Raw genomic sequence first — 11,752 nt, forward strand, 5'->3', positions numbered from 1 at the left:
TAAAGTTGCGATCCCTAGATGGACATCCTCTGTGATACCCAAGCCATATGTTTGTTTAAGACCACAGATTTGAATTTAAAGGGGGCAATGCTTCCATTTTAGTTCTCATGATTTCTCAATCTGTCTTGTGATTTCAGAGCCGTGAGAGGCAGAGAGGCATAGTATCAGAAAGCACTGTTGCCCCCTATGGGAAGAAGGAGAGAAAATGTGCCTTCTGCTCCCACTAGAGTTTGTAGTGGTCAGTGTAGGATGGAAAGTGGTTGGAATGTGAGGTGACTTTCTGAGAATTCGCTTTTGTGCTGCTCTTCCTCCAGACTGCTACAGTGAAACGGAAGTGGAAGACCCTGATGATGACTCTCCAAGACCTAACTTTGATGAGGTGGGTGCCTTCCTGATGGGCATCTGGCTTTCGTCAGCGGAGCTATTGGGTGGGAGGAGAATAATCAACTTGTACTTTATACACAAGGGTATTGACTTTCCTGATTCCTATTTCCTAGATTTAGAAAATGACGCCTAATTTTGAGAAAGGAAGGTAGAGAGAATTTTCTTGTAACACTTGAAGTTGGGATCACTGGAGAAAATTGCTTGGCAGTTGATTCGGGTCCCATAAAAGGAAGAACTACCTAAATCAAGAATTTTTAATTTATAGAATTTTTGCCATCAGGTGCAGTGATAGGCACGAGTTTGGGTAGTTGAAAGAAGATTTTATGGAGGATGAATCTGTTGCTGCCAGTAATGCAATAAGGCTAGTAAAACCTCCATGATCAGAGGCAGTATACCTCTGAATGCCAATTACCAGGGTGCTGCGGTAGGAGGCCTTGGTGAACTTCCTAGGGAAATATAACCAGTCGTTGTGACAAAGAGGATGGTCTTTTGATCGGATGCCGCAAGACTTTCCTTGTACAACCCTGAACTTATTTTTCCCAGCAGCCCAAACGGAGGGAGTTGGAACGAGACGTGCTGCTAAGAGGGAGTAATGAAACCCCAAATGGAAGTCCCCTCCACAGCCCAGTCTCCTGGCCAAAAGCATGTGGGAGCCCAGCATCCTCTCCCACAGGTGAGTTCCATTCATCTTCCACAGGGGGCAAGGATTTAAAAAGCTCAAAGGCTGTGGATTATCAAGGACCAACCAAGGTCACTCAGTACTTAGGTAGCATTATTGAGGGACCTGAAATTGCATAAGCAAGAAGGGACCTGATTTTGTTGGGAAGAGGAAATGTGCAGAATACTTTTATGTTCAGCTTAGTCTCCCTTGAGGAGGTAAACCTGTATCTAGGCCAGGCTTTCTCAGCCACGGTTTTGTGACAGTCCTGGAAGAGTTTCCCGAATGAGTGGGAAATAATTTTTTAATATATTTTTCAAATTTGTTAAACATTTAGCAGGTAATATGACCATACATTGTTGTTGGCAACTGATAGTATTTTTACACCACAGTGGGCCAGTTGCTTAGCAGAGTAATGCACACTGCCCATGGAGTTTACAAGCCAGAACTTGACCCAAGCAGGGTGGGAACAGCTGTCAGGTGAGGGAGACTAGGCATAGGTTCCCCTGACAAGTGCTCTCTTCTTGAACGTGGTATCCATTTGACTGCAGAACAGGCTAGCTCACCTCGCGGCAGGCAGCTTCCCCCTCTTGTGTCTAGACCTCTTCCACAGTTATGCAGAAGTAAGATTTTTTAAAGGGGAAAAAATCCTGTTTCATAAGGACTAAAGTGTCTGAGTCCATAGAGAGAGGGTGGAAAACAAATACAAGTGGAAATAAATATTATTTTCATTGCCTACAGGATATTGCTTAATGTGTAGTACATATAGGAAGGTTGTTTATTGCAGTTCATGAAAACAAAAGGTTAAGTCGGATCCCTTATTTATTTTGTTCTAATTCATAAGAAATAATGCCCAAATAAGGAATTGAATCATTTGAGCATTGATTCATTCTCAGGATTCTGTAGTCTACAGGATTTTAACCTGGAGGCAAACTGCATGCTGTGTTCTTGCACTGTTATCCCACCCGCACTACCCTTTGTTTATGGCTTTCAACTTTTCTATGCAGACCCTGCCGGAGAAGAACTTGAGTCTCTAATCAAGTGCTTGAAGCAAGGGGGTGTCTCTCTCATTGGCAAGCAGCAAACGTTCACCCGCGAGCAGTACCGGAAATCTTTTGTCAAACGTAACAAGAATCCCGAGATAAATGAGAAGGTGCATCTCATCCGGACCCTTCAAAGCACACTCAAGGCAGGTGCATCGTAACTTATGTTGGGAAGCTCCCTTTGTTCCTAGCACAGGTGATGGGGTCTCTCCTTTTCCAACTCCAGTCTAAAAGACAAGATGCAGAATGGTACAGTGGTTAGCATCAGATCACAATGAGGAGCATAAAAGTATCAATTGTTCAGTTCAGGATCAAGTCAGTGTGACCCTGGGAAGCACCATTGTGGCCTTTCTGCTCAAGGTCATGAGAAAGTAGAAGTGGGTATGTCCTTCACTCATGAGTCCAGGGCCATAAGTGTGTCCTGGTTCAATAGAATACCTTCAACTGTCCTAAGGAAACCAACACGGCTTTAAATCTTGACACCATTCAAAGTTCCCTGTGAAAGGAAGAAACAATTGAAACTCACTTCTGTTTTATTACACAACAGTTTATGGCAAAACAGGATGGTTTGCATCTTGAAGAAGACCACTTGGATGTAATAAAAACCCTTGGAAATCTTGGATGTAATAACAACCCTTGGGTCTGCCTTGACTCACCAGGGCTTCAGTGGCTTTTTAAGTAGCAACCAGTATGTTCCAGAGATAACGTTCTATTTCCTCCTTAGGCAAAAACTGCTGAACTCCAACTACTCGATGCTCTCCTGGATGACTCCGAACTGACCTCTGAGAAATTCAAGCATTGGAAAGTACAAAATCAGGAACTGTATCAGGAAATACAGTCATGGTGGTCCCCAGTGGTCAAGCACGAGAACGATGCCAGAACAGACGCCGCCTCTGCTATCTGCTCAGAAGATGCTACGATTTCTTCATAAACTCTATCATCAGGACAGTTACAAAAGAATCCTTCTCCGCAGAGCTCCAGAGGGATCTCCTCAGTTTAGAGAGGGAATGGAATGTCAAAAAACCCAATTCAGGTCTGAGAGGAAGAAGATTTTTATTCACTGCGTCATGGACATCTTGGGCATTTTTAAAAGGAAAGGACAACTTGATGGTATGAGGGGGGTGGATGTGGGGGGCTGCTCTGTATGGATAAAGAGGCCATTTGAAAATTGGTGGACTTCACCCATGACGCCGTCCTGTGCCAAGTCAGGCCTTTGCTCTATCAAGGTCAGTCTTGTCTCCTCTGACTAGCAGTGGCCCTCCAGGGTCTCAGGGGTCACCTGCTTCTTGATCCATCATGACTGGTGATGCAGTTTGAACCGTGATCCTGAGAACCAGCTTGGTGTAGTGGTTAGGAGCACCGACTTCTAATCTGGTGAGCCGGGTTTGATTCTGCACTCCCAAACATGCAACCAGTTGGGTGACCTTGGGCATCACTGATAAAGCTGTTCTGACAGGGCAGTAGTATCAGGGCTCTCTCAGCCTCATCTCCCTCACAGGGTGTCTGTTGTGGGAAGAGGAAAGGGAAGGTGATTGTAAGCCGCTTTGAGACTTCTTCGGATAGAGAAAAGTGGCATATAAGAACCAACTCTTCCTATTCCACATGTAAGTCAGTTGCTTGCCTGCTGTGTCACAACTACTGGCTCAAGATCACCCAGTTGGTTGCATGTGGAGGAGTGGGGAATCAAACTTGGTTCTCCAGATGAGAGGCAGCTGCTCTTAACCCCTACACCAAGCTGGCTGTCTCCAGTTATAAAACTTACAGTGAAAGGTGTATTAAAAGCAATCAGGCTGAGGTGTGTAAAGTTTTGGATCAGAAACACCCCTTATCTTTTGACTGTGGCTTTGAGCTGAGGAGGCATGCTTCCTGAATTTTGGATACTGCTTCTTAACTTGATGAATTACTATCCAGTGGTATCTTCAACTGACAAAGTTGAATATAATTTTGGGTCTTTGTTGCTACCTGAATCCTTTCAGTGAAAGATGTCAGGAGGTTAACCTTGAATATTCTTCATGGGATGTGAGCGTTCTACCACAGAGCCTGGATTACTGACCATTTCCTATTTCATGTCTAACAAAAACATTAATCTGTTATTGTCTTTAAATTATTAAATGCCCATGTAACTGTTATCTGTGCATCTGATAATCTGTAGCATCCCTCAATGAAAAGCACCTGGTGAAAACTTTAGTGAATATTTATAAATATTGGGTTCTGATATGTATACAAGCATAACATGGTACGGGGGCTAGTGTGTCAGGATGAGATCTGGGATACCTTCTCTTCCATCATGGAAACTTGCTTGGACTTGGACGCTCAGGTTGACCTACCTCCCAAACTTGGTGTGAGAATAAAATGGAGGACAGGAGAATGAAACAAGCCACTTTGGTCTCCTATTAGGGACAATGGGTACAAATTTAATAAAGGAAGGCAAAAGAAAAGAAGGAAAAAAAACCCTTGGGTAAGTAAACCCTTAACAAGTGTGAGCCCCATTGTGGCAGATGTGTTTCCTGTTTTCTCCCTCACTCTTGCCTTGCTTCCATTTCTCTGGAGCACAAAGTATATTGTAAGGCAACCCTCCCTTAAGGGGAATCACCTTTGAATCTGCCAGGAGCACCCCTTCTGAAATTCCTGCCCCCCATCATAAAAGTATGCTTGGTATCTCCCTGATTTTTTAACTGCCCTCATGGCAGCCATTTTGTGATGGCTCCTGTTTCCAAGGTCAGCCATTTTAGTGGAATCCACTATCTTTTTCTCAGACTCCCAGAAGTGCCTGCACAGATTCAGCACAGCAGAATATCCTTGAGTCAACAACAAAAACCAGATAAACCCTTGGTGAAATTCAGACATTGTACGGTTGTCTTTTGACACTTCTGGTGGGACTGAAACCAGGAAAGCAAGGCCCTGCTTTGATGACTCAAAGGCCTGAATTTATGACCTTAAAGAAATAGCACAAAGTGATGGGATGAGGGCTGATGCTGACTCTTGCTTTTCAGAGGTTTGATTCAATTGTTGTATTGCTTTAATTCTGAAGTGAATGGTATTTTTTAATATTAGCCACATTGTGGACCACAAAGTTGAAAAGTTGGGTGTAAATAAAAAGATATTTCGTAAAAAAATCATCTTGCCTTTCCCTTATCCATACTAGCTTACAAACCTGAGAATGTTTAGAGCAGTAAAACTCCTTATGAAACAAGGATAACAATACTTCGAAAGTAGCAAATGCCAGTATTCTCCTCTGCTGCTGCTCTAAGTCCATGTAGTCTAATATGGTGTACCTGAGTTTGAATTCCTACTAGTCCATAGAAACTTGTTGCATGGTCTGGGGCTAGTCCCATTCAACTTACCCTACCTCACTAGGTTGTTGTGAAGGTGAAACAGAATGTTGTAAGCTGCTTTGGATGCCTACTGTGGAGGTAATTAGTGCCTAAGTGAAGTAATTAAACATCCCTACAGTTTTGCTTTCCATTGTGGCCCATCAACATGCTTATATAGTCCACTTTTCTCCCAGACTGCCTCTTGGATAGAAAGATATTTAAGGACTATGAGATCTAAATTATGTGGAATGGAGTAAGAAACTATGGCAGGGATTCTGAATTTTTTTAAAAAATATTTCTACCTCCTCCAGTTGCAGAGATAAAATTGAGGATTGAGAAATATTTGCCTTAGAGTAACAAACACTAACTTGGGAGATTTGGGGCTGGCCCCTGAGGGCAGAGTTTGAGCAAAGGAGGGTGTTTGGTGGTGGTGAAAGAGTCTCCCTTCCAAAGCTTCCATTTTTTTCCAGAGGGAAACTGATCTGTCTTCTTTGGCCTTCTAAATCCACCCAATCTTTTCCCTTGTTATTCTCCACAGAACTTACATGGGGCTAGAGCACCAAAGTTGATTCACAATTCTATTACAGTAATATAGTTGCAGAAAGGTACTGTTGTGATGTCCTGTCACCATGTCACCAGCTGTCACCATGATTTAGAACTGTGCTGCCTGTAACACATCAGTTGCTCAGCCTTTAAAGAAGCCTTGAATGACCGGAGACTGTAAGCCTAAGGGCTCTTCCCTGGGGATAAATCTGAGAAACTTAGGGCCAGTGTGGTGTAGTGGTTAAAGAGCAGCAGCCTCTGATCTGGAGAACAGGGGCCAATTCCCCACTCCTCCACATGCAACCAGCTGGGTGATCTTGGGTCAGGCAGTTCTCTCAGAGCCCTCTCAGCCCACCTTAATCTGTTGTGAGGAGAGGAAAGGAAAGGTAATTGTAAGCCACTTTGGAACTCCTTTGGTTAGAGAAAAGCAGAGTATTATTTTAACATCTGAATAGACCTGCTTAGGATTGCTCCCTAAAACTCGAGGAGCCAGAGCAACTGTATGAGTTTGTTCTTAACAGGAGAAATTGCAGCCCTCCCATCCCCATGGCTCTTATTCAGAGCTACAGCACCTTCCTCTGCCCCACCCCACTGCTCCATCTTCCTCATATTATACAAGCAGCAATTTTTAGCAGGCCTTTCTTTCTCTGAAGGCGCCGCAAGGGATCAGTGTGCCCTTGTGTTCACTTCTGCAAATCACAAGACCATGTCCCTGGCTAGCCAGCTTCTTCCTGAAAAGGGAGAAGAAAGCAGGTTCACACCCTTGTTGAAGAGCATCCATAGGGATTCCCTCATTTTATTACCATTGACAGATCATAGCTAATTGAAGATCACTCAGAAGTTCAGGATGGGAATCCAAGCCTCGCTATTTGTCCCCCTTTTTTCTCCTTTTGCCACCACAGCTGACTTATGCAACACATCTCCTGGGTTTTCAAGGCAAGAGGTGGTTTCCCATTGATCGCCTTTGCATAGCAACCCTGGTGTTCTTTAGTAGTCTCCCACCGAAATATTGACCAGGGCTAACCCTGCTTAGATTCCAAAATGTAAACAGCTCAAACTAGCTTGGGCTATCCAGGGCCCATTCTGCACATACCGGATAACATACTTTCAATATGCTTTTGCTGCTGGATCTTCCTGTGCATAACAGGAAAATCTACTTTGAACGTGTGTTTCTAATGTGTGTGGAATGGGCCTACATCTAATTTGTCACTACACCGTGCAAATTAAACTGTGCTGTAGGTGTCGAGGGCCAGTGTGGTTGTTTTTTCTTCCAGATGTTTAACTTTTATATCCACAGCTTCTTTTGATGGTGTTGTCAAACCATAGTTGCCCATGGAGTCCCCTCCCAGCTATAAGACCTTCTGTTGATGTTTTGATTGTGCACCTGAAAAGCTTTTTGTTTGATATGAGGAAAATCTGTTTATTATGTCTTTTAAAATCACTTTGAGCAGCCAAGTCTTGAAGTTGTTTATTTAGTGGGAGGATGATGTCAAATTGCCAGGTGGCTTGTAATCAACACCCGCTCTCCAGTGTCTTGACTCCACCCAGGAATGAGTAAGAAGAAGGGATGCTGGTGACTGAACCCCACTCCACGTTGCCAAAAAAGATCATTCCAAGGATGTAATGTTCAGGATCATCATTCCTCAGCCCATCCATCTTGCTACTTGCTTGGAGAAATAAGGCTCTGGAGAACTTCATTTTTTTTACTTTGTGGTTTTACTGTAGAAGGGTACGTTTACACTTTTTGGAAAAGTTTTGAATATGAACAACCCCCAAAAAAGAATGAACAGTCATTCTTAGGCTAGATATCAGGGGGGAAAAATCAGTCAGAGTAGTTCAGCAGTGGAATAGGCTGCCTAGGGAGGTGGTGAGCTCCCCCTCACTGGCAGTCTTCAAGCAAAGGTAGGAAACACACTTTTCTTGGATGCTTTAGGATGCTTTGGGCTGATCCTGCATTGAGCAGGGGGTTGGACCAGATGGCCTGTATGGCCCCTTCCAACTCTATGATTCTATGATTTATACATAATACATGACTGTCCTTAATAAATGCAATTATGTTATGTGACCCTCTTTTCTTTCCCTTTTCTATATCCCATTTTTAATATCTAGTCTATATACAGAAAAGGAAAGGAAACGCATTAGGCTGCCACCTGCTGGTCAAGACTACTTAACCTTCAAAAACTTCAGATTGCTGAAAAGAAATGGTATTCTACTTAGAAGTAATAGGCATACAGTAGCATCTAAGATGTGTTCTTCCACCACTCTCCCTTCCTTCCTGGCACTACTAAATTTACTTACAGAAGACCTGATGGTATTTACAACCAACAAGCCCTCTTTTTAACTGGCATCTCTCATACATACACTTACTATTAATCTAACCGCTGTTTGAACTGGTGGACCGGAGAAAGGTACATGAGGCCTTTTACCTTGGAGGAGGTTATTTTCAAAATGCAGCAGACAATAGCTTGAACAGTAGAATGCTGAGGTGCATATCCTCCAATAAATACTACTTCCAAGCCACCTTTTAATCTACTTTTGTTCTTGGTGCTACAGTTTCCCTTCTGCTACCAATACACTGAGGCAGTTTATAGTGGAAGACCCAACTATATTTTAGTGTTTTTTTTTTAAAAAGAGGTGACTTTATTTCAACTGGCATGACAAACACCCCCCTTCCCATTGGCGTTTGGCAGAATTGGTTACATTAATTTATATACACAATACAAGATAAAAGGGTTAGATCCCAAAGGCCTGTTTCAAGAAGCTGGGGGATGTTTATGTCATGACCAAAATGGATTCCAACCCAAAATTGGCCTCTTTGAAGACTTGCACTCCATAGCCATGATAAAATCTGTTGAGTATTTTGAAACCACTCATTAACAGGTATAAAAACAAAGATGTATGTGAATGCAGCACTTCCCATTTTTTTGCAGGTCTAACTTGCCCAATTTTTAATGTGCAATGAAGCCTCCATCAGCAATACGAACACAGAAAAACACATCGTCTAAATTGGATTATGAATTTTATATATGCTCTCTGTTCCTATCTGAAATTGACTGTATGACATTATACAGCCACAACTGGCAAGCACTGTTTGCTTTTTAAAAATTTAAAGAAATTGTTTGAAGAATCAGACCATTTTATTCATCTGTAGTGGTGTTATTTGACCATATTTTAAAAAATCATAATACTAGGTATGCCATTATTTTGACTGCTGTCGCAGCCTGCTAGCACAAGTACAGGTAAGTGGAGTTTCATATATATATTTATGGAGCTTGGATTTTAAAGTAGATACCTGGTGGGATGGGTTTCTGGGGATAAGTTGCAAAGATAAATATTGCCAGAAGTAAGATCAGGAGGCAGCTAGCACACCCACTAACTGTACCTCTCTTGCAGAAGCCACAGAAGAAAACCATAAAGTTAGACAGTCTCAAGAACAAGAGGACTTCAAAAAACTAGAAAAAATACTTGTTTAATGGTTCGATCTCCTACTCTTCCCAGGAGCAGAGAAAGAAATTCCCCACTCCCAGTAACAAACAGAGACACACCAAGGCTTGTGTGTTGCCTCTGCAACAGGAACCAATTTTGGAAAGACTCACCTAGTTCCAGTTCTGAAAAGGGAAGTCTTTTCCCCGTGTATTCATGGTTTTAAATGCCAGAAGTGATCCCTGTGTTAAGAGTATAAAAATAGTATTTGGGGATGCTAGATAGGTGATCACTCAAAGGGAGAATAGAGCTTCTCCTTGGCCTCTTCCCCACGAGGGAAAGCAATACAAACCCAACATAAACCCGACAGTGTTACTATACAGCTGTCAATCAGTTATCTCCATCCTATTCAACAGCATGGCCTTTCCATCCAGAATGGGGTATTTTAGGACAGTGGAGATTCACTTCAGTGCAGTATTTTCTTTAAAACCAAGCAGCAAACTCACTGAGAAACTTATCTACTGGGGGGAGGGATGTGTTCCTTGCAGACACTCCAGGGGCTGTGCAGAAGAGAGCTGTTTCATTGCAGCAGTAAAGAACAAACCTCCAACACAGCAGAAAAGACGCAGTGAAGTGTTTAGGATCCAAATATAATGGCAGCGGGCTGCTTTCAGTGGACCTTTGAAAAGCCTATGTTGTTTGTAGAAGGGAACCCAGTGAGGGCTCCCATAAGGATTTCACTGTGGAATACATGTGGGCTGCAGGGCAAATTCTCTTGCAGCACATACCAGTCCTCCTTTGTTTTAAATAAAGGAGCTTCACGTCCAGATAGGCAAGGGATTAAAACCATATTCTGCATCATGCCTTTCGCTCTATTCGTTCATCCATTTGCAAGGGGGGAGGGGTGGGACAGGGAGAGGCTGTGGCCAAGAGAATGCAGGGAGCAGACCTATTTGGGGAGGGGGTCTGAGGTTGATCCACAGGGCAAGATCCCTCTGGAGTTCTGGGGAAGCCCTTCTCACACATTTAAAGAACACGGTGGGGGCAGGAAGAGCATTGCTGGCAGGCAGCAAGGAAGTGTTTTTTCTTTAAACTCCAATCAAAGTTATGGGGAAACAGATGTCGAGGAGAGTGACTTGGGGTTGAGAATGTGCATATGCAGACAATAGCAGGTATCCACCTTGGTCCATAGCCTAAGCCCAATACAAAAGCCATGTAACACCTTGAACAGCGGAAGCACCACACCATGCTATTGGGCTGGTTTTAATCCAAGGGTTTTTTGAGGGGGGGGAGGGGTAAGAAAACCGCAGGGCTTTTCCAATGTGCCCATTACAGTCCAGGAAGCACATCTGGGTTTCATGCTAATTTTAAGGATATAGAATCCTGGAAGTGAAGAGTGAGAGGGGCACAGGCTGACAATGAGAATGCCTAAACTTGGGTACATGGCTGACGAAGGGTGCTTGCACTCAAAAGCTCACACCTTGAATAAATCTTTGTTGGTCTTAAAGGTGCTACTGGGTACATGATGAAAGCCTTAGAAAATGGCCATCAAATTTGGGCAGAGAGAAATGGCTTTGCTGAACAGGCAACCGCTGGATAGATGTTGGGTTGGTCCCTACAAAATAGCTCCAGCCCAGATTTCGTTGTGGGGAGGGGGAATGCAATCCTCGCCTGCTTGAAGAACACGTGGTTTTCCCTTGGCCTAAGCAAAGGTGGGAGACGGTGTGGAACAACAGAAGCTTTTGGAGACTTCCGCCACTGCTCCCTGCACAAGGCCACAGTGAAGATGCATTCAGGAGAGAGGAAACAAGAAGCCTGGGGTACATTGAGAAGAATCTGGGGCTTCCGTCCATCCCGGACTGCAGCCTGGCTTGCTTCCAATGGAACATTCAGGAACCATCTGTTGAAACACTAGGATGTGGTTCAGAACAACCTCCTGACAGTCTCATCACAGCTTGGACAAGGTTGAGAGCGGACACTGTGGGGATGGAGGAACCAAGAACCAGGGGTGCCTACTGTGTGTTAAACAATTGTATGTACAGTGGTCCTGAAAAGGACAGGTGGTCTCCAAGAAAATTCCTAAACCAGGAAGCTTCCCCTAGAGTAGCATTTTGGCTGGACACTGCTGCTGCCACCCCCACCCCCGAGGCCAATGCTATCCGAGAAACAAAACGGCAAACAAACATTAGTTTGGTTTTAGGCAATGCTCCACAAAATGTCTGCTGCGCAGGACCCATTTGATTAGAACGTAACACATACAACTGTAGAGGCCAAGACCAAAAACAAAATACTACGCTAACAGAAAAGGTTTTGCACATCTCATCCCTCCCAAAAAGAGACAGCTGCTGAGGGACAAAAGGCTTCCGAGAAAATGGGTTAAAGGAAAA

The 11,752-nt window shown here is 43.6% G+C and overlaps 1 protein-coding gene across 5 annotated transcripts in view; it reads left to right on the top strand.

Moving 5' to 3' along the window:
* Positions 1–5,195, top strand: part of CNKSR1 (connector enhancer of kinase suppressor of Ras 1) — a 32,458-nt gene extending 27,263 nt beyond the window's left edge. For 3 of the 5 annotated variants that reach the window (XM_077337682.1, XM_077337684.1, XM_077337685.1), the window contains exons 18-21: positions 315–379; positions 928–1,057; positions 2,050–2,231; positions 2,810–5,195. In XM_077337682.1, coding sequence (XP_077193797.1) covers positions 315–379; positions 928–1,057; positions 2,050–2,231; positions 2,810–3,016 — 584 coding nt within the window. In that variant the 3' untranslated portion in view covers positions 3,017–5,195. The remainder of the gene's footprint in view (positions 1–314; positions 380–927; positions 1,058–2,049; positions 2,232–2,809) is intronic. The other 2 variants (XM_077337683.1, XM_077337686.1) reach the window with 1 other exon arrangement.
* The last annotated feature ends 6,557 nt before the right edge of the window (positions 5,196–11,752 follow it).

The sequence above is a fragment of the Paroedura picta genome, chromosome 5, assembly GCF_049243985.1.
Source record: "Paroedura picta isolate Pp20150507F chromosome 5, Ppicta_v3.0, whole genome shotgun sequence".
Lineage (NCBI taxonomy): Eukaryota > Metazoa > Chordata > Lepidosauria > Squamata > Gekkonidae > Paroedura > Paroedura picta.